We start from the raw sequence: 25,374 nt of genomic DNA, 5'->3' as shown, positions 1-25,374 counted from the left end.
CCGGAGTAGCAGCGTGCTGGTTGGTGGATAATTGGATTTTGGAAGCATGGGATTGGCTGCTCGCAGAACGGCTGCGACTGCTTGGTAGGCTGGATTTTGCAAGAAGCATACAAAACCCCAGAACGGATGAGATAATTGATACGAAGCTCCCCCGCTCAGCATTTAACATACTTTTTCACATATGCGGACGATGGTCTCGAAGTTCCTACGTTCGCAACGCCATACGAGTCATTCCCGCAGACGCCGACACAGCATCAAGCAGGATGCCGAAGCGTTTGCGCGTCTGCCTCATATTAAGGCGATCTACCTGCCCATTTGCCTGTCAGCTCCGCAAAATTCGCAGGAGGAAGCTATTCAGTCGGACCGGAATGAACTACTTTCAAGTCGCCACCGAGATCACGAATGCATCGCTGTCACTGCGTGGGGTTTTCGTGACCTAATTACTGTTGTCCTTGTCTTGAAGATAGTGTTAGCCTCGAGCCTACCCGTGCCAGCCCATGCCACGACAACTGCTAAAGGTTCGGGTGGTCAACGATTAAAAATCGGAGACCATCAACGGCTGGCAGTTCGGTCAGCTACATCGTAGTGAGCTTCCCGGATGCACGCGCAGCGTGGTGCATCAGCAACACTGCTGACGAATACATGCGCGTCAAAGCTTACATCCGGTGCTGCACTGGAGCCGCAGGAACGGTATCTCAAAGCCTACATGTATTTATTTGAAATGCGAGAACTATTAACACAACAACGCTGGTGGGCAACCATTGCAACGGGTAATACATGTACATCGTAGCAAAGGTTAGCTTGAAGCTTGTCAAGCGGCGTGGTACATACCGTTGTCTCATAAAGATCCAAAGCCAGTTCGCGCCCATCTCACCCCAAGTACGTGGCACACTGTGTAGCCATTTCCGAATGACTGGACACAGGTTGAAGCTACTGCTCGGCCTGCGAGATGCCGCGGATGATGCCTTCGGCCGTGCCGAGCAAGTTCACGGGAGACTTGCCGTCCGTGATGAGGTAGCCGCTGAGCCCCAGCGCCTCTAGCATCTTCACCTGGCCGTCCGGGCCAGCGCGCGCCAGCGCCACCAGCGTCTCCTGGCCCACGCTGCTCACCATCTGCTGGAACTTCTCGGCCTCGATGGACATGAGCTCGCGCTTCTTGTGCACCTCCACCTCAGCTAGGCGCTCGGAGTGCGCCACGCTTAGCGTCTGGTCCTCCTTGATGCGGGCCACGTGCGATTCGTGCTCGATGCGCTTGGCCTGGGCGCGCAGCTCCGCCTGTCGGACGGCTGCATTGCCCTCGATCTCCGCTGCTTGAGCTTGAGCACGCGCACGACTCACAGCGGCGGCTTCCTCCTCGATGGCTTTGCACTCCGCTGTGAGCTGCACAAGGTTCTTGCGCGCCTGCTCTGCGCTGGACTGGTTCTCTAGCTGCTGCGTGAGTAAGTCGCCCTTGGCCGCCTCCTCTTCCTTCATGGCAATGGCCTTCGCGCGCGCTTCCTGCGACTTGGTGGTGATCTCGATGGCCAGCTGCACAGACTTCTGGAGACTCTCGCGCGTGAGTTGATCCACGGGCTCAGCCGACTGGATGTCCACGTTTGTGATGCAGAGGTTGTTGGCAGGGAAGACCAGCTCATCCCGTATCTTGTTCTCGTCGAGCCCGAATATCGAGGTCCGAATGATCTGTGCGCTGTGTTTGTGGAAATGATCGAAGTTTTGAACGGCGACAGCTCCTCGGATGCGCGACGCCAGCGTTTTACACGCGTCACCTGTGAAGTCCTTAACGTTGAACACTTTGGCAGCGTCAACAGGCTTGGTGGTATCGACTCGGAAGCGCCAGTTGTACGCGATTGTGAGCGACAGTCGCGCGTGGTCTGACGTCTCGACGATGATCTGGTCGCGCATGAAGTCCGGTCCAAGCTGCAGGCACAGCGTCCGAATCACGTTGGGCTCCTTTGGAACACCGCCAGAGAGGCGGAGTACCGTGAACTGCTCGTCCGGTTCCAGCATCACGAGAGTCGGGCCGAACAAGATGCGAGACGACGTGGTCTTGTAGTCATACACTTGGATGCCAGCGTTGTGCGGAACCTCGAACGTCACCACACGCGTGGGATCACGTGTGCGTGGTGCGCCCTTCGAGATATCCCATGGTCGGCCTAGACTCGCAGTCAGTTTGTTCGATTCGGTCGGGTCGGTGACGTATGCAGAGCCTCCTGCTTGTGATGAGAGCAGCTCTTCCACTGCCGGTGGCAAGTACTTAGCCCAGAGCTCCTCTGTGGGCTGGAGCATGTATGTCTCGCCCTTGACGGCTCGCACGTGACCCGTCTTGCGTTCCCGCACATACACACCTTCGTTAGTGTCGAGTGGGATGGCGCGTCGGGTTTCGAGCACCTTCACCTGGATCGGTGGGATGTATTCACGAGGACCATGCACCATCCAGCGCTCTCCAGCTTCACGCCTGATGCCATTGGGTTTCTTGACAGGAGCGGCTCCACCGTCCTCGCCTTCCGGCTCACCTTGCTGCTCGGGCAGCTCCACGAACGGCTCAACTGCCTGAAGCAGGACAGCTTCATCATCGGCTAGCACGCAGATGTCCTCGACACGCTCGTTTTCCAGTTGCTCACCGGGCTGCAAGAAGAAGCTCGCCTCTCCCTTCCGCATCTCGCGCGTGCCACGACGCGGGACTCCATTCACGATGGGGTCCACCACGACGCAGTACTGGCGGTTCGTGAGGATCGTGACAGTGACGTATCCAACGATATCTTCATGTACATCTTGGACGTGTGTCTCGGTCGTCTCGGTCGTGATCAGCCACTCTTCACCAGCGCGACGCGAGATGCCGTACACATCCTTGAACGTACGCAGCGCGCTCAAATGGAGAGCAGCGTCCTGGGTCAAAATGTGGGCTTGAAGCGTTTCGACGAGCACCTCGTCGATCTGCGGCAGGTACGCGCCTGGAGTGCGCACGAGCCACTCCTCGCCAGCATCTCGTTCAATGCCCTGCGAGTCCGTGCACTTCTTCTCTGCGCGAAATTTGATGGCCTCGTCCTTCTTGATCACGGACGCGTGCACGACGGCAACGATCTCCTCCTCGACGCGGGGGTAGTACACCGCCGGCCCCACGAAGAGCCACTCGTTGCCTGCAGCATACTGGCCGATTTGGCGCAAAGCGCGGATGCGAAGCGCCGTATCCACGGGTACAACTCGAAGCTCGCGGATTTCTCCGACCTGCTTCTCGCCTGGGTACAACGGGAAAGGCTCTGGGTACTTGTCAAAGATGCGGAACTCGATCTCGCCGTGCTTGAGCTTGGCCTGATCGAAGGCGTCATACTCGATCTTGCCGTCCTCGGAGCGCACCACGGGGTTGCGCACCTCAACGTAGTGCTGCGCCGGTAGCACGATCATGTCTTGCGGAGGCGTCAGGATGAATTCGTGGTCCTGACGTGTGAAGGTCAGCGGCCCCGCAAGAACGCGGGAAACATTCGAGTTAGTGTCCTGGACATGGACGTATTTGTATGGTGGCAGGCGAATCACGCGAGGGCCGCCGTCGTTGCTGTTGCTGGCCATGCTGGGCATTAAGGGGCTTGGTGGATGACTGGAGCTGGTGCTTGCGCTTGAAAATGCAGAAGTGAAAATGAGGTCTCTGATGGAATCTGCGATGGTTTCAACCTGGGTTGAAGTGACATGGGTACATATCACCAGCTGTGCAGGACGTCACAGTCCGTTGGGATACTCGATGCGGCATCTGTTGCTGCAGGTGCACCACGGTTGTCTCTGCGCTAGGGGGTAGCGCTCCGGTTCGAGTCTTCCAGTGTCCTGCCCCAACCTTAATCCACTCGCTGCCGTTGCTGGCGTCTCCGTCAACCAGAGGGGTAGGAACTCGCGTCCCTACCGACGCTTCAGCCGATGGCCTTCTTGTCCCGGCTGCTAGGATTTTCTGCTGAGTCTTCAGTCTGCGAGACCTCTTTGTTGGTCTTTTAGTCTGAAGTGTTGGCTCAGCGACGTTTGTTTGAGTTGCTGTGACCTCTTTCTCGACTTCTCGGTTTTCGCGCTCCGTGACTGCAGCATGAGCAAACCGAATGCAGCTTAGTGTCTGTTGAAAATAAAATCAACAAATACACACTGACCTAGCTTTCTCTCCAGCTCTTTCAAAATGACTGCATGCTGCTCGGAGGTGCCGCGTCTCGCAATGCTAGTACTGACCCCGCCGTAAAGCAGTCAATCATCGCTCTCTTCCTCTTCCATGATCGAAAAAAAAAATCACCAGGTATTTGTCATCTCGATCGCTATAAATGGTTGAGTCGTAGTAAAAGCCTGCTTGGTATTTGGAAAATAAACAGAGCGAGTTTCAACACGAGCTAGTAGGGCATGGCGCCACGATTCTGCTGCAATCATGCTTCCTCGCCATCCTGGAGAAAACAACGCATCGAAGTGGTTAGTACATTCATACTAGCATAGCAGCAGGTGAACCTGTCAACCATAAACGTACCTCGACGTCGTCGTCACGGATTCTAATCCGCTCGCGCTTGATTGGTGGTTCGTTTCCGTTTTGGATACGCTTGAGTGAGTCGCTTCGCTCCCGCTTAATACCAGACGCCTCGCGATCAGCATCCTTGTCACCCTTGTGCTCTTCTTTAGCATTTTCATCCCTGGGGGACGAGGTTGTTGCTTGTTGGGGGGTTGCGACTGAAGCTTCAGGGGTTTCTTTTCTCACATCAGTGGTGTCCATGCCCAGGATACCCTTCACTAGCGTGTCTGTACCCTTGACCGCCAAGTCCAGATTTTTTACGCTCCCCTTCATTGCTGCGCGCATTGTTCGCCAGCAGACCATCTCATCCTTGTCAGGCCAGTACTCTTCCTCAATGCCATTTTCAGGGTCCCACGCCTCCTTGAAGCGGTCCGTGTATGCTGTCAAAGAAACCTCCGTGGCTACCGCACCAACAAAAACACAATTAATTAAGATATCTTGGTGAAAAGAGCATGAACGAACTCAAGGTCGTTCCAACACTCACCTCTTTCTTTGCCCTTAATCTTCTCCAAGATTTGCGATGGCTTCGAGCTTTCCAACAGAATTTGCTCCAGCAGAGGCGAGGTTAGCTGTCGACGAGCTCGCTTCACGACGTGCTTAGGAGCAGACGAACCCCCCTTCTCCGCTGCAGCTGGATACTTCTCGTATTCCGGGCACTTCTCCTGCTTCCACTTGACCCAGTTACGCTCGCGCTCGAGAACGTACGAAACCATTTCATTGAAACCCTCGCCATCAGATGGCGTTTGCTTCAGCAGCGCGACTACACGCTCAGTTAGTTCGGCAAGCATTGCTTTCGGCGTCGTGCTGCCCATAGGTGGCTTTGCTCTTGCCAAGTCGTTGAACAGAATGAGAAACTGTGTCAGCATGCATTCCCGGAGGATCGGGTCACGAAGCTGCAGTCTGAAAAGACGGCTGTTCGTCAGGTACTTCGGCTGGAAGAAGTGTTCCTGTGAGCCTTGCTCACTAGCATCCTTGCTAGTATCACTTTCCGGCTCGTGTATCGTAATATCCGCCGAGTGAATGGCACCTCCACTGCTACCCAATAAGTCCCGCGACCGTTCCAGGTCATCCGGCGAAAACGCATTTCCTTCAAAAGCGGCCAGGACCACATTCAGCTCAGTGAACTGAGTGCATCACACATCAACAGGAGGAATACGTTAGTCAAAGCATCAAAGTTCACAAGGAAGCATGAAACGTACAAACTTTTCCCAGTTCTCCGCCGACTGGGTGGCCATCTGATGCTCACGGAAGAAGCTTTGCAAATCCCAAAAGGTGCGATAGAGGTTGTAGTCGATGGGGCCCACGTCGGCGCTAGGATCGCTATCAATCTGCACAATTCAGCACCACCATAAGTACGCGTGCAGATCTAAATCCACCCAAAGGGAAAATATATCGCAATTCCCACCTCCAGCCCAGGAACAACTTCCGAAGCCTTAGCAACGTCTGTAGCCTCAGCCAAGTCGAACGCATCTTGTTCTTCGAACACCGTCACATTGGTCACATTTGACTTGCCCGTCAGATTCACAGCCGAGCGCTCAGACAGCGCGAAAGTGAACGACAAGAACACCAAGATCTTGCCGCAGAACACGCTATTGTGCGTTTTCGACAGGCGACGCAGCAGGGCGTTGCACATCCGCAGCAGACACAGCGACGCCTTGGTCGTGCGGCCCTTCTCCGCGATGAACTCCGGCTGCTCGAGCAACAATTCACGCGTCAGTTCCTCTTGAGCTCCAGCAACTACGACTCTAAGCAACCCACCGTCGTGAGCTTATCCTTTCGGGACTCCAGCAGGTCCCACACTTTCTCGCACGTGCTGATGGTCTGGCCCTCCATCAGATCCTCCAGCACCTTGTAGGGCGTGCTGTTGATCAGGAACTTTCTGGTCACGCCGGAGATGCACAAGTCCAACAGCGCCGGGACGCCCACGCTGCTGGGCGTGGCGTGAGACTCCGTCATGAGCTTCCACGAGAGCTTCTCCACCACCTTTTGCACCGCCAGATCCAGCACATTGTGTGTGAACTCCTGTGGCCGCGGGGTCTTGAGCTCCTCCACGACACCCAGCGTGCGGCTGTACAGCCGGTCCAGACGCGACAGCGCGTCGTCGCGCGCGAAGAAGTCCGCGATAGATTTCTAGAGGCAAGGAAGAGCGAGTTAGAGCCTTGGGGCTGCCGTAGACAGGAGGGAGAGGGCGCCGCACCTCCGCGGTCTTGGCCAGCTCCAGCGCCATGTTGGATGGATAATGGACGGATCGGAATTTGGAGGTTAAATGTGACACACAATGCGTACATGTATAGTGTGTTTCGTACATTAAAAAGACCTTTCGGCCTGCCAATCGGATGGTGGTTGAAGAGCTCAAAGCTGACGCTGTCGATCGGTGCATGTGCATCGGACTGCTGCGTCTTTTGGCTATGAGTAGCTGCAATACCGTTCCACGTTTGAAAGTGAAGAATCAATGAGCATATCAGGCTGGTGTTGGGCTAACTACGAGGCCCAGTGCGGCCGGAGCGTTCGCCTGCAGGCGGTGCTGTAGACTCAGTATCCATGGCAGTTCCATTACTGTGTTCGTATCCCTCGCACATCTTGCCGTGCTCAGATACGGACAACACATGGGGTGGACGGGCTTCATTGCGAGCTTCCACCGCCGCCTGTGTATCGATACGTCGTCAGTTGCTTCAAGCAGGCGAGTCTTCCTGATGCCTCTTGGGGGCGAGGCCGTCCACCTTGAGACGCTGTCGCTCCCATTGTCGTAGCTTGTCGGCGCTGTAGGCGACGTGTGCCAATCAGAAGCTGGTGAAACCGCGTTTTAAGTTGGCAGCGGCAAGTCTTGCCACATGAAGATACAATTTTTTCCCTGGGCGCGTGGCACGGCCTGGACTCTGCAAGCTGCAAGCAGAGAAGTAGCACCGCAATCTGTGCTGCTCCAACCTCTTCTCCGCCCAGAGAATGCCATGTCCCATGATGGTGGAGCCGCACGCACGCCCAAATGATAGCAGAAAGTGCCAGGCATGCCGATGCTGTCGGCTCGAACCTGCAACAATGAGCGGTGAAGCAGCAATATCCACCGCAACACAAGACGAGGCTTGGCAGCTCGGGCTGCTTGGAGGAGGCTGACATCTGTCCTGCGACGCTGTCAACGCTGACGAAAATCAAGCGGAATCTCCGCGCTTTCGCCCATACTTTAATCAAATGGTTTACCGGCTGCGGCTATGCATGTATGGACTATTCAAAAGAGCTCAGATTCGCTTATAGAAACGAGCCAAACCAGAATGATTGTCGAGAATTAATGTCGTGCCGACAAGCCAGTCGTCATCGGATCCCACTTTGCTCAATTTCATCATTCTAGCATCCACCGCGTCGCGCCCAAGTCTCCGCTTCATCCGATGGTCCAGCACCCGAGCCTCAACTCCGGCGCCGGCACGAGCTATGGCTCCGTGGCGACCGACGCACCGCCCAAGAACTTCGCGCTGAGTCCTCGCCGCCGCCTCTCGCAGTGGTACATCAACATGGCGCTCATCAATTTCGTCGAGTTCTCGGCTGAGTCGTCGCGCGGCGTTGTGCTGGCCACACTCTTCCTCTACAACAAGTCGCTGGGGGGAGACCTGGCCTTCATGGGGCTGCTCACGTCGCTCTTCTCGGTGGGGAGGCTCATCTCGTCCACGATCTTCGGCTGGATGTGCGACCGCTACTCGTTCCGGTCCGTCTACCTCGTGTCCTCGGGCATTTGCTTGCTGGGAAATCTCATCTACTTGATGGCAGACATCCACGTCACCGATAGCCTGACGGTCTTGGCTGCCAGTCGGTTCATCGTGGGCTTCGGCGCTGGCAACCGCAGCGTATGTCGCGCGGACGTGGCGTCCATGACCACCATCAACCAGCGCCTGCGCTATCTCACCATTCTGGCCACGGTTGTGTTCCTTGGCTACGCGTTGACACCCGGACTCGGTAGCCTCGTGGCAGATGTGGATGTGTACTTCTGCGGGATGCACTTGAACAAGTTCACGTCGCCGGGGGTGATCCTCGTGGTGTTCAACCTGCTGACGATCTTCGGCATGCTCACTTCCTACGATGCGTCTGTTGGCATCCACGACGGCCCGCTCGAGTCTCCGAACACGGCATCCACGAGGAACACACTGTCCGACATGACGTCCATGCCCGAGCGCATTGTGAACATTGGTGCGATGGTATTCATCTTCCTCAATTTCAATGCTCGCGGCATCCTGTCGGTGTTTGAGACTGTGAATATCCCACTCTTCCTGCAAGTGACGGGCAGCGACCCAAACAGTGTTGTTGCTGTCGTCGAGGCCTCCAACTTTCAGTTCTACCTGGGTCTGCTGGGTCTTGTGTCGTACTTCTCCATTGAGTACTTCCGCAAGAGCTTGACGGATGTCAACTGGGTGCAGCTCGGCTTTGGGTTCCTGCTTACGGGCAACGTCTTGCTCGTAGTGATGCCCGACTCTCTGACGTTTGGTCGCCTTGGTTTCGCCGAGCTTTTGGTCTGGAGCATTGGCTGCCCGATTACAACGGCGGTTGTGGTGGCTGCTTTCTCGAAGCTGCTCGGTGGACGACCGCAGGGTACGCTTATGGGTCTACTTGGCTCTGCAGGATCCGTGTCGCGCATCATTTTGCCGCTGTTGCCGGCTGCTATCCCGACGTTGACTCCGGTCTTCATGATCAACATTGCGCTGTGCGCGCTCAGCGTGGCGCTGCTGTGGTGGTACAGCCGTGTCGTGTACAGAACAAAGCTGGCGCTGCTCGCTGACGTTGAGAACGCTTTCCGGGTTGTATCTCCGCCGAACGATCTGCGGTCCCCGCTGGGGTCTGACAAGGTTGATTTTGAAGATAACTAAAGCCTACTAACGATGTAACATTTGAATGATAGCTCATCTTTGTAGTCCTGTCTTGTGCGTGAATGCAAGCAGTCTTGGCGACCGTACGGTAGGTGCCTCAGCTCCGAAGCCATTAATGGGCCGGCAGTTTTCAACATCCTATTTTGACCCTGAAGACCTTGTGACAAGGTAGTAACGATGTATGAAGTGATGTACGATCGCACTCGCTTTCAGATACTCGCACTCCGTTTCACGTGCGATGCAGTCCATGCCTTGCCGACGATGCTGTAAGGGCCATTCTACAAGTTCCTGCAGACGCGTCGAGCAAGATGACCAACTACTCAACGATACCGTTGCAAGATGACGGGCCCGGCGTGTCGTACGGATCGATTGACAACAGCAAACCCGCGCAAGATACCTCGACTCGAAGCCGTGCAGCGCGTTGGCATGCCAACATGGCCATGATCAACTTTGTCGAGTTTGCAGCTGAGGCATCCCGAGGTGTGGTGCTGGCAACACTCTTCCTCTACGCCAAGTCTCTCGGTGGTAGCTTGAGCCACATGGGGTTGCTCACGTCGCTCTTTTCGGTTGGGCGACTCATTTCGTCGATGCTGTTTGGCTGGATGTGCGATCACTACTCCTTTCGCTCTGTGTATCTCGTGTCCTCCGGCGTTTGCCTTGTTGGCAACATCGTGTACTTGTTGGCAGAGGGCTGTGCTACCGGGAGTTTGATCGTGTTGTCTGCAAGTCGCTTTATTGTGGGCTTTGGTGCTGGTAACCGCAGCGTGTGCCGCGCTGACGTTGCTGCCATGACCACGGTCAGCCAGCGGCTGCCGTACATGACCATTCTGTCCACCGTCGAGTTTCTCGCCTACGCGCTTACACCCGGACTCGGTAGCCTCGTTGCAAATACCGACATGTTCGTATTCGGCATCCACCTGAACCAGTTCACAGCACCCGGGGTCATTCTCGTTGTGCTCAATGTCTTGTCCATCATCGGCATGCTCATGGCGTACGACGTATCGGTGAAGTCGCACGACGGCCCTCAAGAATCTACAACCAGGACTCAGACTAGCAGTGTGCGAAGCGAGGCAACCAGTCTGCCTGACCACATCGTTCACATTGGCGCCGCAGTGTACATCTTCCTCAACTTCAACGCTCGCGGCATGCTCTCGGTTTTCGAGACGGTGAACATCCCGCTCTTCCTGGAGGTCACCGGCAAAGACCCGAGCACTGTGAGCGCCGTCGTGGACGCATCCAACTTCCAGTTCTACTTGGGTTTGCTTGGGCTGGTAACGTACTTTTCAATCGAGTACTTTCGCAACAGCGTCTCGGACGTGAGCTGGGTACAGCTGGGCTTCCTCTCGCTGCTCGTCGGTAATGCAGTACTGGCAGTGGTGCCCGCCGGCAGCCTGTCGATCGCGCTTCTCGGAGTCGCAGAGATGCTAGTCTGGAGCATTGGCTGCCCGATCACGACCGCGGTTGGCGTGGCGGCCTTCTCCAAGCTACTGGGAGGGCGTCGGCAGGGCACGCTCATGGGACTGTTTGGCTCGGCCGCCTCCGTCTCACGCATTATCCTGCCACTCATCCCCGCGGCCATCTCCACCTTGACGCCGGTTTTCTGGATCAACATTTCGCTGTGCGTGTTGAGCGTCGCGATGCTGTGGTGGTTCAATCGCCTGGTGAACACGGCGAGGATGGACTTGCTGGGCGACACCGAAAAAGCTTACCCGCCCAGCGTAGTCGTCGCGAAAGACCGACTCTGAACTTGGTGATGAGAGCCAAACTTACCACGTAGCGATGAATAACCAAATACTTGAATACACGTTCCTCTGCAGTACATGTATCGTTTTCGTGTTTGTTGGTACTACCCGATTTCGCTTGAGGCGGTGGTGCTGGCGTGAGTGCACGGACAGCCATGCTTGAGGCACCGCGGCAACTCGCTGGGGGAGGGCAACGCAGCAGTGCTCTTCACGCAGGAGCGTAGACTTCAACAGCTGGCGGCAGGGGCCGGAACAGGAACCTGGATGGGCAAGGCCGGAACAACCAAAAGATACTTTCACTTCAGCAACTGTCCTTGCTCTGCTTTTTCTTAAAATTGCTACAACTCATGCCCAGCCAGCTGCTACCCGGACGTCGCTAGTTTCATGCGTACCAAGAAGCGGAGTGCTGCTCCATGCTCCTTGCTCCTTGAAGGAGACCTTTGCGCGGCTGAGCCCACGCAGAATACAGCCATCAATGCGGCAATCGAAGCAGCTCGTGGCAGAAGAGCTCTTGCCCGGCGTACGTGGCTTCAAGCGTACTCTGCCGGGCAGAGCCAATGCAACCAGACACCAACCCCCCGCCACGAAGACGCGCACCGACGTGGCACCGGGATCGCAGCATATGGAGCACTCAGCCAGGCGGTGGCAAGATTCGATCGGTGGCTTGCGTTGCGCACCAGCGACAAGCTGCCGATGTCTCCTGGTCTCCACGAAACAGACCCGACCGCAACAAGTGGCAGCGCTAGCAACCGCTGCCACGTCAAGACCAGCACGTCCCAAGTCTCACACAACTTGCCTTCATCATGTTTCCGAATTAAGCTCTGGACTTTCTGCGCTTATCCGTCTCCTGAGGCGGCAGTAGGAGACTCCTGAGCAGACACGGAGCTCTCACTCGTGCGGGACCTGCTCTCACTATGGCTATGAGGCTGTCGCCCCTCCGCCTGGACGCCGTCTCCGATCCGCTCATTCCCGATTCTTCCGTGCCACGTCCAAGCGCAAGTTCCCCCGCCCACGACGCGTCAATCGAGGTCATGACTGCGCTGGCCGTCAACGCCGCAGCCACGTACGGCACCGCTGGCGCGAAAGGCGAGCTGCCAAAGCCCCGGAACTTCGACGCCAGCCCGCGCCGCCGCCTCTCGCAATGGTACATCAACATGGTCATGATCAACTTCGTCGAGTTCGCGGCCGAGTCGTCGCGCGGCGTCGTACTGGCCACGCTCTTCCTTTACACCAAATCTTTGGGCGGCGACCTGGCCTTCATGGGCATGCTCACGTCGCTCTTCTCGGTGGGGAGACTCATCTCGTCCACGGTCTTTGGCTGGATGTGCGACCACTACTCGTTCCGGTCCGTCTACCTCGTGTCCTCGGGCATCTGCCTCGTGGGGAACGTCATCTACCTCCTCGCGGACCAGCACGTGACCGGCAGCTTGACGGCGTTGGCTGCCAGTCGATTCATCGTGGGCTTCGGCGCTGGCAACCGCAGCGTATGTCGCGCGGACGTGGCGTCGATCACGACCATCAACCAGAGGCTGCCCTACCTCACCATGCTCGCCACGGTTGTGTTCCTCGGCTACGCGTTGACGCCCGGTCTGGGCAGTCTCGTGGCCAACACGGACTCGTACCTGTGGGGCATCCACTTCAACAAGTTCACGTCCCCCGGCATGATCCTCGTGGTGTTCAACTTGTTGACAATCGTCGGCATGGTGACGGTGTACGACGAGTCCGTTGGTGTCCAGGACGGCCCGATCGAGTCCCCGAGCGCGTCCGGTACGAGCAACACGCTCAGTGACCCGACGACGATGCCCGAACGGATTGTGAACATTGGTGCGATGGTCTTCATCTTCCTCAACTTCAACGCGCGCGGCATCCTATCGGTGTTCGAGACCGTGAACATCCCGCTGTTCATCGAGGCGACCGGCAGTGACCCCGAGAGCGTGAGTGCCGTGGTGGACGCGTCCAACTTCCAGTTCTACCTGGGCTTGCTGGGTCTGCTGTCGTACTTCTCCATCGAGTACTTCCGCCACAGTCTGCGAGATGTCCACTGGGTGCAGCTTGGCTTCGTGATGTTGCTGGCTGGCAACGTGCTGCTCGTTCTGGCCCCAGCTGAGCTCTCGTTCTCGCAGCTTGCGGTTGCCGAGTTCCTTGTGTGGAGCGTGGGCTGCCCGATCACGACAGCGGTGGTGCTGGCGGCGTTCTCGAAGCTGCTCGGTGGACGTCCCCAGGGCACACTCATGGGCCTGCTCGGCTCTGCTGCTTCGGTGTCCCGCATTGTGCTCCCACTGCTGCCGGCTGCCATTCCGACGTTGACCCCAGTGTTTTGGATCAACATTGTGCTGTGCGCACTCAGTATGGTGCTGCTCTGGTGGTACAGCCGACTCGTGCACAAGACGAAGATGGCAATGCTTGCCGATGTCGAGAATGCGTTCCGGATCGTGTCTCCCCCGAATGACCCCCGATCGCCGCTGGGCTCGGACAAGGTCGACTTCCCAGACAAATAAGCATAGCGAGGCGGCCTACTGCAGCATCAGCACACACCGCGGCGTCCGTAGTTTCCTCTCCGTCAATAGTCTGCTCGCCGCTTGAACCGCACCAAGATTTGGTGTGGCTCGCTAATTAATGTATCCGTTTGTAGTCGTTCCTACGAAAGCATCTAGCATTATTGTCAGACTTAGCGATCAAGTGCTCCAGACTCTACTCATTGTTTCGACCCGGGGCTCCAGAAGCCTGCTAAAGGGGAATTACTGTAAAGGGCGGCGGCACTCTTGTCTCCAAGTTGAGATCGCAGATCTTCGATTAGCTTTCGCTCAAAGTTGAAGTTGTTTTGCACCGCGCCGGAACGAAGCAGCGTCTTTACGATGAATCTCATCGCCTAGATCTCTCAGCCGATACTCTGGAACAGCTTCTGGACGGCGATCCGGGCTTGGATCGGCAGCGGGACAGCTGGTCTTCGGTGCCGTCTCAACTCGTGGCAGCACTGCTGCCAGCAGCTCTCTTGTCGGAGTTGAATGCAAGCATATGGGCATGAAATCTCACATGGCTTCCCGACTGCGATTGTTGTTTCTGCCGCATCAATTTTTCACTAGGCTTTGCAGTAAACAGATGCGCTCGACCCGCACTGCGTCACATCGCGACTCGCCGTGTTTGAGGACTCCATGTTGAAGCGAGAGTGAAAGCGTCCTGCTCAAGCTCCTGATGAGCATCTCGTCAGTCTGAAGTTCAGGTTTGCAGTGGCTTGTTCAGTTCATACAGTATCGATAATCGACCTTGCAACTGCGCACCATTTTCAACAGTTTTCAACGAGCAATCAACTTCCTCAAAAGCGTCTCAAAAGCAAACCCCACGGACGCCCAAGTTTCACAACTCACGTAGCGGCGACTGAGGCACTTTCACTGTGGCAGCGAGCGCGCTTACTCAATTCAAAATGCAGCTGTTCACGCCGTCGCCTATCTATCCATACTCAGCCGGAACCATGAATGGTACCCCCCGTGCGATAAACGACAGCCGAAAGAGAAGCAGTGCACCCAGCGTTGTCGTTGTCGTATCCGGTGAAACCAAGTGCTGCCACATCAGCGCAATGCTCTCGGAAAAGTATCTAAGCGCGCTAGCAGACGGCAGGAGGTCCGTTGCAAGCAGAGTGAGCTAACGTGGCGCAAAGTAGGCCGAGCGACGGAGTATTGGGGCGGTGTGGATCGCTGCAGTGCCCGGTTGGTCTGTGTTGCACCCCGCTATAGTTTATGGTTACTGGAGTCAATCGCTCTTCACGCCCTTGAACGCTGGCAGAGGGGCGACATCCTACACGGCGAACTTCACCGTGAAGAGCCAAGCCTCCCTTCAAGCACTGAAAACTTTGCAGGCGTCAGGCAGCCAGGCCTTGTCTTGTTGGTTGGGCACTGCACAAGCCACCTTCCATGTGTTTCGCCTGTCAAACCAATGTGAGCCAAATCGACGAAAGCATTTGGCCGTAGATATGTGAACCTCTGTTGACTGCGGCCAATAGAGCTACAGAACCGGCAGTTCAGATCCTCCTGATGGCAAATTTCGACAAACGGATCGCTCTGCCACTCCGCCCGGCTCGGTTTCGCACCGGCGTGAAGTGCCGAAGTGCCGAGGCGTGAAGTGCGAGGCTATCGAACGAAGAAAAGGGTTCCGTCGCCTAGTCCGCTGGGAGTTAACTCCCCCTGATCCTCCCGGAGGATCGGACAGCAGGCTGGAGATACCCCCCACACCAAGTTGAATGCACCTAATCCGCCTTCAAAGTCACCACCTGAACTCTCGGTCTATGATAGTGGGTCCTGCAATTCCCGATCGAGCTCAACTCTCACGGATCGGCGATCCGCAGCAGGCAAGAGCTCATTTCCGATTCTTCCAAGCCACCGCCGCACCGACCACGCCCGACCGCCAACCACGACTCCAGCATGGTGAACCAAGCCCTGTCAACCAGCGGCGGCACGTCCTACGGGACCAACAGCAACTCGGAGTCTGCGCCGTTCATCAAGTCTTCCCAGTCGATCCCGCAGCGTCGCCTCGGGCAATGGTACACCAACATGTTCATGATCAATTTCCTCGAGTTCGCGACCGAGTCGTCGCGCGGGATCGTGCTGCCCACGCTCTTCCTGTACACGACGTCGCTGGGCGGCGACCTGGCCTTCATGGGTATCATCAACGCGCTCTTCTCGCTCGGTCGCCTCTTCTCGTCAACCGTCTTCGGCTGGATGTGTGACCGCTACTCGTTCCGGTCGGTCTACCTCATCTCGACCTCCATTTGCCTAGCGGGAAACATCATCTACCTCATCGCCGACTCGCACATGGCCGGCAGCTTGACGGCGCTGGCGGCGAGTCGCTTCATCGTGGGCTTCGGTGGCGGCAACCGCAGCGTGTGCCGCGCGGACGTCGCTTCCATGACGACGATCAACCAGCGCCTGCCGTACCTGACGATCCTGGTCGGCGTCGTGTTCCTCGGCTACGCGCTGACACCCGGTCTCGGCAGCCTCGTAGCGGACACAGACCTGCTCTTCTGCGGAGTGCACTTCAACAAGTTCACGTCGCCCGGCATGATCCTGGTCTTGCTGAACGTGTTGACTGTCTTCGGCATCTTGACGGTGTACGACGACAGCATCACGGTGCAGGATGGACCGGAGGAGGAGGAGGCCGAGGATGGTCAAGTGAGCAACACGCTGAACAACCCGACGCTGTTGCCGGAGCACATCGTGAACATCGGCGTCGGCGTGTTCATCTTCCTCAACTTCAACACGCGCGGTATCCTATCGGTGTTCGAGACGGTGAACGTGCCTCTGTTCATCGAGGCGACGGGCAGTGACCCTGAGAGCGTGAGCGCCGTGGTGGACGCGTCCAACTTCCAGTTCTACCTGGGCTTGCTGGGTCTGCTGTCGTACTTCGCGATCGAGTACTTCCGCCACAGCATCCGCGACGAGAACTGGGTGCACCTGGGCTTCGGGATGGTGCTGGCTGGCAACGTGCTGCTGGCGATGGCGCCCGAAGACCTTACGTTCACACAGCTATCTCTTGCCGAAATCTTGGTGTGGAGTGTGGGCTGTCCCATCTCGACCACTGTGGTGCTGGCGGCGTTCTCGAAGCTGTTGGGTGGACGACCGCAGGGTATGTTTATGGGTCTGCTCGGCTCAGCCGCGTGTATCTCCCGCTGTGTGCTGCCGCTGCTCCCCGCGGTGGTGCCGACGTTGGCGCCGGTGTTCTGGGTCAACATTGTGCTGTGCGCCAGCAGCATCGTGCTGCTCTGGTGGTACACTGGTCTGGTGCACCGGACGAAGATGGCGCTGCTGGCGGACGTCGAGAGCGCGTACCGGGCAGTGTCTCCGCCGAACGACCCCCGGTCACCTCTGGGCTCGGACAAGGCGGACTTCCCGGAGAACGACTAAGCCTTGAGCGGCATGGCGCTTAGGTGGCTATGTTGACGCCGACCTACATTGAAATGTACTGTAATTTGAAATCTTGGTAATACACATGCAATACATACACACTTGACTGTGTGGAAGCAGAAACCTTCTTGCATTGTCGCTTGGTCGATGATCTCGCTCATCCTCAAACGCGCAACATAGCAGCTTCAACTTCGGTTATGTTGCTGACATGTTGCGATGGAGTTGCTGATACGTTGAACTTGCCCGCACCAGCGCCCGTCAGTCTGGTCATCTGGAATGGCCTTTGCTACCAAATACGAGTGCGAATGATCTCAGGTGCAGGAGTAAAATGGACGGCGGGCACCTTATCACAGGCAAAAGTATCTTTTCACATTCTAATCGACTTTCGTAGCGGCTAGCTTGAAGCAAAAAGCCGAAGCTCTGCTCTACCTCTTGATTTTTTCTAATTAGCGTGACGATGACGGTTTGACTTCGCCAAATTGCTGGTGGCCGGTAGCTTCCGAGTGCGAAAGTGCCTCCCTCTGTAGTAAAATGGAAGAAATGTAAGAGAACCTCGAGGGACATATCAATGATAAGCACGATCTCGCTCACCTGTCCAACAAAGGTGCTTCTGCACACTAAACAAATAATGCTGAAGCGACTGACGTCGGTGAACTCATGCTTTTGATGTGCTTCCACAGCAACTTCACTGGCCCGCTCGACCTATAAAGCACCGTAGACAAAACTTCAGCAACGGATCAACAAGAACAACGATTGCGTCTGCCTAACGCACCTTTGTAAAGTCGTTGATCGCGAACAGGGTTACGTCCTGGCGTTCTGAGGCTGTCGTTGATGGCGTCTCCACAACCAGATCGTAGTGAATTCCGTCATAGAGGAGGAACATGCGCTGCGTGAAGCCTTGGTCCTCACCATAGCACAGCCGACTCATGCTCGTGACGTCAAAGACGACCATCTCCACCTTGTAGTACGTCGATAGAATGGACAACTCGATCTCGCCTCCCCACGACTTATCGTCCATAATCCATGCGCAATACTCGTACACCGGGCGTCCCAGAAACACCTCCGAGTATTTTTCCGGATCAGCAAGGATCGTCTCCTTAATCAACTGCCGCATCATCGGACCATTTCCTTCTCTTCCCTTCCCAAGGGCATATCTACACAGCAGCGATAGCATGCTTCAGTCAAACACTTCCTGCACTTGCCACGCAGAGCAACCACGTACCCAATCGAGTGGAACAGACAGCTATTATCCGCCGGCACTACGCGTCGCATGAACACCAACGTCGACTTCTGCGTCTGAGCACCCCCAGCGTCGGGCGACTCCTTCAGCACCAGCACCGAGCCCGTCCGGACTCCCAGAGACGACAGTGTACTCTCCTGAACAGCCAAAGTATCCGTTAATTAGCAGCCTCCTCAGTAGTACGCTAGCAAATTGGCGTCACAAACCCCTGATCCTTCGATCATCTTCGGCGGATAACCTGTCATCACTACAATAGTAACAACAGAGGCAGGTTTCTGTGGTTAGTGAGAAATGTCAATCTTCTTTGGAGAACTGATACACTGCTCTTGCCATGCTGATCTTGCGGCGGGATGGACGTCTTTTCAAAGAGTTGGGCGCGCAGTCCGTCCAGTGTGATGTCGTCCGACAGTCCCATGAGTCGGATGGACGTGCCATTGGCGAACGTGACCTTAAAGTTCATGGGCATCTTCCTTCCCCTTGTCTTGCTTACGTGTCGAACGCAATTCTCGCTTGTGTCGCTTTGCTAGAAACGATTTGTTGGTGTAATGTTGGTGTGGCACGTACAAATATCAATGGAAAACATGGCTACATAAAAGGAAACTTCAGCTTTCGTGGAACGCAGTGCATACCAACGTGCACCAGTGTATTCCTTTTTCACTGTAGAGTAATTTTGTGTACTTTAGACGTCCATGCGCTCAAGTTCTCAGTCTTTCTTGAACCACGACGACAGCTTTTGGGAGATTTTCGCCTTGAGGGCGTTCTCGTCGTTGCCGCCGTCCACGGCGGGGTCATCTGCCAGCTCCACGACCACACTTGGAGCACCAAGGTAACGCGCTTCAAAAGAACCAATGCCCGGCACGATGTGACCGCCTTCGCTGAGTCTTGCATCGAAGGAAGCAGTCACGAGTCGCGCGTCACCGAACGCCTAGCCACAGCACAATCGAAAGGAAAAGTTAAGGGGCATATCGAGATGACTTATAACTGGGATCGAGACAAACCTTGCAGAAGCTGTCGGCAGCTTCAGGAGAAGTCACGAGCGTCACGACTGTAATCTTTTCTTCCTCGACACCCTGCTGCATCAGGAGCTGCAAACATAAAATCAGCACGATGTTAGACGCCTTAAACACCATGGTTTGCAACGACATCCTACGTGGATGATTTTGTCGATTTGGGAAACCGTGGCGAGCTCCGGCCACAAAAGAAGTACTTCATGACCATCCAGATCCTCCGGTAGGGTGGCCTTTGCGATCTGAACAACGAAAATGAAACTCGTGAAGCAACTACATAAACGACGAGTACGAAGGAGTAGGCAGTGCTACCTTGTTGCCGCCCTTGGCGAGCTCCTGCACCACAATCTCGCCGTACTTGGAGTCGTAAGGCAACGAAGTGCGGAGAACCTGGGAGAGGCTACGGGATCACCGCAAACGTGAGCACAAATTCATTGTGCAGTTGAGAACTAAATCTATCTCAAATAGTGAAAACGTACCCCTTTTGTGCCTCCGGCTTCACGGCGACACTGACGCCACACACTTTGACATCGTCCTCAAACACAAGACCCTCTGCTTTGTATCCGCGTGGGGTCGTCACAACAGCCTGGCACGACCACCAACCCAACATCAGCCTTGCACACAGAGTCAACAGTACATCAGTGACAGCCACCACGCACCTCGTCATCGTTTGGGAGCTCCGTCAGCGCCAGGTCCAACGTCGCTCGCAGCACTCCATTCGCATCATGAGTGAACTTTGCACCTGCACACATCGACAGCAGCACAGTACACCACTATCAGCACTCACAAATCTCGTTCTGCCCTGCATATAATAGTTTCGCGTGCTAACCGGCGTTTTCGTAGTCGCGGATCCGCGTCATCCCGAGCTGAATCAGTTCGCTTTCAAGGTCCAGCACCACCACGTTCTCATGCTACAGCAAATGTTCATCAGCCCCGAATCTTCCCGATATCTTGACAACATTCCCCTTTCCACTGACCTGAGCTTTCCAGAGCTCGAGACGCACTCCTCTGCCCAAGGCCTCGCTGCAGACAGAAAGATCCGTGAAAACCAGGGAGTTTTCGTCCTCCACTTTTATACTCTACACACCCGCTCGCATACACGCGCTGCTCTGCCCGAGCCTGCTGCTGGGATAGCAACATGGGGGCACCCATGAGCGCCGCCGCGCCTAGCTTCGCGTGGCTCCGAACCGCTCGTAGAAACATGATCACTCCCGTCCTCTTAGTCGAATTGTGAAAAGTGTTCAGGCTCACCTCACAACTCAACGACGTGAATTCATTGGTCGAAAAGGACGCTTTAATGACAGGTGATTGGATGATACCTAGATGTAGCCATGTTATGTGAAGGGTCACGATGCGTTAGTGACCATTTGGCGCCCATGTTGAAGCGAGGCTCGAGCACTGGCGGCTCCTCTCGGCGTAATCGACCTGTTGACAGCTTGTCGGAGCGGATCTCGTCTTCAAGATCGAGATCGTCGTCGCCTCGACCCACCAATAGGAAAACGCGGAAGAACAGGTCGAGAGAGAGCGACAGCGTCGAGGATTCGGGTGACGATGCAGCGCACAAGAAGGAGAGGCTCAAGAAGGCGGGGAGGATGAAGCGAGCACCGCTACTGGATTATTCGATTGTGGAAACGGTGCACAACGCTATGGCAGGGCAAGCGCAGCGACGCGCGAGTCGCCATTGGCTCGAGCAGTTCGCCAAGTACGAGGACGCGAAACGACCTGGGGTGATGAAGGGCGAGAGGTTTACGAGGTGTTTGAGCAAGATGGGCATCCAGCTGGAGAAGCGAGAAGATGCCGAAGCTTTGGCAGAGTGTTTTAAAGCTAGCGGCGGAGATACTGTTGACAGTGACCGCAGTGACAACAACAAGGTTGAGAGAGCGACGCAATTGGTCGACTACGCGGCGTTTGTCGATTTTGCTTGCAATGTGCGTGACTCGGAGAAGCTCAGCGAAATTGCACAGTCACTGCGTGGAAGTATCTCGAAGTATGACGGGAAGAAACAGTCGTCGTCTTCGTACAGCATCGCAGCAGGGCTCGAAAAAGTGGATAGACAAAAGCGAGGGTGGATCACTTCGACACAGTTTGAGCGAGTTCTTGAACGCGAAGACCAAGGCCCATCTTTTCGGTTATCTGTTGCACAGATGAGCACAGTCATAGATCGCTTCGAGTATGAGTATGACAAGCAGCAGCTTGGTATCGACTACATGCAGTTTGCCCAGTGGCTGCAGCCACTGCTTCACCTTGATGTGAAAAAAGTGCACGAACGCGTGGAAACGTTGATCAAATGTGCCGAGGTACAGCAAGGCTGGAAGTTGGGCGAGGTCTTCAAAGCCATGGATGACGATAAAGACGGCGAGATCGATGCTGTTGAACTGAAGGAGGCTCTACTTGAAATGGGGCTTCCACTCACGGACGCACAGATTCGGTGCTTAGCAGACGAGTACGACGTTGATGGTGACGGGAAAATCCAGTACAACGAGTTTCTCTCGTTGTTCTCTTCGCCCAACAAAACGCGAGCCAAGGTGAAGAAGAGGACGGGTCAAAACAGTGAACGCAGTGGTGACAAAAGTGACACCGGGAGCACAACCGACCTCATCAAGAAGAGAAAAAATCAGCCAAAGAGAAATGTCCGGAACTCTTTCAGCTGGGGTATCAACAAGGCGTTTGCACGAAAACAAGCAACTAAAAGTGGGAATCGCAAAAGCAACACTGAAGAGAAAATGGCCGTCAAAGGAGCGGATTTATCTTCGTCCGCTGAAAACAGTAGCGAAGCACCAAGAAAGAAGAGACCAACAAAAAGAAAAGAGACCCACGACCATACGTCGAGTGATGAGGAGGTTGCTCAGCGTACCAAGCGTGGAGGCAGAACCCGAAAAAGACGCTCAGATTCATCTGACGTTGCCAGTAGCTCTCCCTCGGATAACCAAGGAAAGGTGAAGTCCAACGCTAGGTCAAATCGCAGTACGAAGAGCAAATCCGGTCCGCGTGCGTCATCTACAGAAAGTGAACCAGACACTACAGGTCGTGAGCAGGGCAAGAGAAAAGCAAGCAGAGCTAACCGCAAGATCAATGAGAAGACCAGGAGCGATGACGAAGCTAAAGCTCAAGACAGCAGCGACTTCGAAGCGCCTAAACAATCGTCGAAGACTCGATCTGGTACAAAACGTAGCGAGAAGGGTTCTCGCGACGTGTCCGTAAGAAGAAGGAGTCGGACGTTGGCTTCGAACTCAGCTCCGCGAACTCGGAGCCGTCAAAAGTTGGCGCAGCGGCGATCCTCTCGTCACCGACGCCGCTCCGCATCCTTCTACGGACAACGGTATTCAAGTCCTCAACGAAAGCGTAATATGCGTCGATCTCGATCTCGGTTGCGCCGGTCTGCGCGAAACAATGCTGCCCACAGCAGTGATGACGGAGAGAACTCCAGTTTTTCAGACAATAATGGTTCATCGTCTGGCTTGGATGTTGAGCAACTTCGACGGCGCCAGCAAGTAAGAGGACAAATAACCAATCGACGTGGCAGCTATGCCAGGAGCGCCTATGGTGACAAAACTGACGACGACCATCACGAAAATGTTGTTGATGGCTCCGAAAACAGCGAAGACGCTGAGGGCGGAGAGGAGTGGAGTCGGTCTGACGATGAGTATCACAAGCACCTCAAGCGGTCACTTCGGCGAGCCTTCGATTTCTTTGATTTGGACCAGACATCCAGCATTGACAAGCGTGAGCTTAGCCACGTATTACGTGCTCTAGGCCACGAATTTACCTCAAAAGAACTGGAGGCTGAAATGTGCAACGCCGATCTGGATCGAAATGGCCAGTTGGACTTCTACGAGTTCGTAGCGTTTGTGAAGAAGCAACTGACCCAGAAAACGTATTTACTCTCCCAGCAACGTGAAATGGAGATCCGCCAGTCCTTTCAATCGCTCGATACTGATAAGAACGGAGCTTTGGACGAGCATGAGTTTGAATACTTAATCTACAAGGTGCTCCAGGTGGAGCTCTCGGTCGAAGAGCAAGATGCACTACTCGATTTCGTCGATAAAGACGCCGACGGTCTAATCAGTGAAGAGGAATTCATTGGGTTTATCAAAAAGCTTGAGTCACTTCATCGAAAGTACAGTGGCAAAGGCGGCTGGAAGAAAGAGAAGCGGTTCCTTGACTCGCTTGACGCCATTTCACAGCTGGCGTATTCAGCGATGAAGAAGCTTGTGCGAGGTGTTCCAATGGATATTGACCGAAGTCTACTTATGTTCTTTGGTATACCCTCAAACTTCCGCCCGGCCATCTCGTCCGCGGCGACATGCCGAACTCTACATGGCAATACGATGGAGCACGTACTCTCGTTTCCTTCACCGCAAACTATTGAGGCTCTGGCTTTGGATACCAGGTTGAATGATAAGAAGGATTCATCGTGGTTCACGTTGAATCGGCTTGATACCAGTAGTGAAGAGTATCGAATGCTGCAGCAAGCAGAAAATGTCGAAGCACAAGCAATCGTATCTCTGAAGAGAGCAGCAGGCGTCCCAAAGCCGTTTGACACAAGAGAAGATGACGTCGTGAAGCGCTGTGTTCACGTCTGTTTGTTCCAAGAGCAGGAAGAATCGAAAAAGGCTACAACAGCTAGACGTCGACGATCCAGCAAAGCGGCCGTGAGTAAGACCGATACGAAGGTCGTAGGTGCAGGCACCGTTGTCGGAAATGTACACGAGATTCCTGTGTATTGGCATCAAGGCGAAGAGGACGTTTGGGAATTCTCCAAAAAGTCTACGAAACAGGACAAGTACAAATTCCTCGTACGCACGAATGCTGTCAATGATCACTTGTATCTACTCGTGGAGTTCATCGTCCACCTAAGACTGAACCCCGAGGAACATGAGTCAAATAAGCGATCGAGAAAACGGAAGGCGGCTGAAGAACAATACGATAGCGACACCGATACTGGAACCAATGGAGGAACGCGGGAAATGGTATGCTGTTGGTGCAAGATTCCAGTCCGCCAACTTCTCGCAAAGCGCTCGGACATTTTGCGGCGAAAGGAGAAGCTGTGGGGAGGCACCGCCAACGCCCCAGTGGACATCGAGCAGGATGAGCTACTACGCCGACGTACTGGATGGCGAGCTTTCACCAACATGTTCACGAAGCCATCGCCTCCGCTGATGGGCATCAAGAGCGTGCCCATCGATTCTCTGGCAGATGATCTTCAGCTCTTTGTCCGCAAAATGCCGCCTATTGTGATTGCGCCGTTCGTGTCGCTCCCGATCCTCGCCGAGTACATGGCTCTCGTGAGGAAGACCCTCGCCTGCGTTGCCAGCTCCTCCTCAGGTACGTACGACGCTAAAACCAGCGCTACGTCTCAACCCGACTTTAATTCCTTTGCTGTGTCTGTCTTGGACAGTAATGACGTGCGAGCCAGCACTCAAACTGCTACCGAAAATCGTGGACGACCACGTCGCCTTATCGATCTTCCGGAAAGCGTTCGACTCGGAAGTGGCTACGCTCAAACCCGGCGAGGTAAGTCTCCATCCAGCTGAAGAATGGCTCCTTCTCATTGACTTTGTATCCACAGGAGCGTCAATTGAAGTTCCAGCAGCTTGTGCTGCGCATGTGGCCGTCGTTCGTGCACTGGCAGGAGCGTCTACCCCCATCTTTGTTGCCTGCAGTAAAACTACCCGGCCCAACTCCAAATCCGAAAACACCAGTCAACGTCCCACCCAAAGGCGTCTCTGCTGCTTCGAGTTCCACCACGGATGAGGTGAATGCTCAAATTGCAGCCCAAATACGCTTCAACTTGCTGCAAACGACAGCATCCGGGTACGTTTGGCCGCAACGAAATGCCCAATTGCAGCAATCCCAACTAACACTTGCCACTGCAATTTGGTGCCACAGCAAACTGCGGCTGCAGGATGTGCGCGTGCCGTCGACTCCGTTCCACGTGCGCGAGGTGGCCTTCCGCCGCTTGTTGTAGCACTTCAACATCATGTATGCCACACCATTGTATCCATGACCCAATATATCAATCATTTCGACCAATCATAGAAGTGTACCTATTGCGCATAAAACCTGTGGCGGTGACGCACTCAGCTGCCTGTCATGCGTGTCATTCGCCGCATTCGTAG

At 55.2% G+C, this 25,374-nt stretch overlaps 9 protein-coding genes across 9 annotated transcripts; 5 read left to right on the top strand and 4 right to left on the bottom strand.

The window, feature by feature from the left end:
* Positions 1–930: 930 nt before the first annotated feature.
* On the bottom strand, positions 931–3,573 carry KRP23_1277 (Major vault protein; the record flags this gene model as incomplete). Its single annotated transcript, XM_067883293.1, has 1 exon — positions 931–3,573. The coding sequence occupies one exon, from the start codon at positions 3,571–3,573 to the stop codon at positions 931–933; it is 2,643 nt and encodes an 880-aa protein (XP_067751849.1).
* An 815-nt stretch (positions 3,574–4,388) lies between these two features.
* On the bottom strand, positions 4,389–6,752 carry KRP23_1276 (THO complex subunit 1; the record flags this gene model as incomplete). The annotated part of the gene is made up of 7 exons (XM_067883282.1): positions 4,389–4,406; positions 4,487–4,926; positions 5,010–5,649; positions 5,725–5,853; positions 5,931–6,215; positions 6,284–6,655; positions 6,723–6,752. The coding sequence occupies 7 exons, from the start codon at positions 6,750–6,752 to the stop codon at positions 4,389–4,391; spliced, it is 1,914 nt and encodes a 637-aa protein (XP_067751848.1).
* A 1,153-nt stretch (positions 6,753–7,905) lies between these two features.
* KRP23_1275 (Major facilitator superfamily domain-containing protein 8) lies at positions 7,906–9,372 on the top strand (the record flags this gene model as incomplete). Its single annotated transcript, XM_067883271.1, has 1 exon — positions 7,906–9,372. One exon carries the CDS (start codon positions 7,906–7,908, stop codon positions 9,370–9,372), a length of 1,467 nt encoding a protein of 488 aa, XP_067751847.1.
* Positions 9,373–9,680: 308 nt separating this feature from the next.
* Positions 9,681–11,117, top strand: KRP23_1274 (Major facilitator superfamily domain-containing protein 8; the record flags this gene model as incomplete). The annotated part of the gene is made up of 1 exon (XM_067883260.1): positions 9,681–11,117. The coding sequence occupies one exon, from the start codon at positions 9,681–9,683 to the stop codon at positions 11,115–11,117; it is 1,437 nt and encodes a 478-aa protein (XP_067751846.1).
* Positions 11,118–12,028: 911 nt separating this feature from the next.
* Positions 12,029–13,612, top strand: KRP23_1273 (Major facilitator superfamily domain-containing protein 8; the record flags this gene model as incomplete). The annotated part of the gene is made up of 1 exon (XM_067883249.1): positions 12,029–13,612. The coding sequence occupies one exon, from the start codon at positions 12,029–12,031 to the stop codon at positions 13,610–13,612; it is 1,584 nt and encodes a 527-aa protein (XP_067751845.1).
* A 1,917-nt stretch (positions 13,613–15,529) lies between these two features.
* Positions 15,530–17,008, top strand: KRP23_1272 (Major facilitator superfamily domain-containing protein 8; the record flags this gene model as incomplete). Its single annotated transcript, XM_067883238.1, has 1 exon — positions 15,530–17,008. One exon carries the CDS (start codon positions 15,530–15,532, stop codon positions 17,006–17,008), a length of 1,479 nt encoding a protein of 492 aa, XP_067751844.1.
* A 446-nt stretch (positions 17,009–17,454) lies between these two features.
* On the bottom strand, positions 17,455–18,714 carry KRP23_1271 (Ubiquitin thioesterase OTU1; the record flags this gene model as incomplete). Its single annotated transcript, XM_067883226.1, has 6 exons — positions 17,455–17,529; positions 17,600–17,710; positions 17,781–18,162; positions 18,231–18,385; positions 18,455–18,495; positions 18,579–18,714. The coding sequence occupies 6 exons, from the start codon at positions 18,712–18,714 to the stop codon at positions 17,455–17,457; spliced, it is 900 nt and encodes a 299-aa protein (XP_067751843.1).
* A 237-nt stretch (positions 18,715–18,951) lies between these two features.
* Positions 18,952–20,458, bottom strand: KRP23_1270 (Uracil phosphoribosyltransferase; the record flags this gene model as incomplete). Its single annotated transcript, XM_067883215.1, has 9 exons — positions 18,952–19,173; positions 19,247–19,333; positions 19,399–19,497; positions 19,568–19,655; positions 19,735–19,841; positions 19,915–19,997; positions 20,085–20,166; positions 20,233–20,278; positions 20,343–20,458. The coding sequence occupies 9 exons, from the start codon at positions 20,456–20,458 to the stop codon at positions 18,952–18,954; spliced, it is 930 nt and encodes a 309-aa protein (XP_067751842.1).
* Positions 20,459–20,631: 173 nt separating this feature from the next.
* On the top strand, positions 20,632–25,223 carry KRP23_1269 (Calmodulin-like protein; the record flags this gene model as incomplete). Its single annotated transcript, XM_067883204.1, has 4 exons — positions 20,632–24,580; positions 24,654–24,769; positions 24,825–25,069; positions 25,145–25,223. The coding sequence occupies 4 exons, from the start codon at positions 20,632–20,634 to the stop codon at positions 25,221–25,223; spliced, it is 4,389 nt and encodes a 1,462-aa protein (XP_067751841.1).
* Between the last annotated feature and the right edge of the window lie 151 nt (positions 25,224–25,374).

The sequence above is a fragment of the Phytophthora ramorum genome (genome assembly GCF_020800215.1).
Source record: "Phytophthora ramorum isolate Pr-102 chromosome Unknown Phyram_PR-102_s0001, whole genome shotgun sequence".
NCBI classification, from domain to species: Eukaryota; Oomycota; class Peronosporomycetes; order Peronosporales; family Peronosporaceae; genus Phytophthora; species Phytophthora ramorum.
The sequence above is the reverse complement of the archived record's forward strand: the minus strand, read 5'-3'. Positions and strand labels throughout refer to the sequence as shown.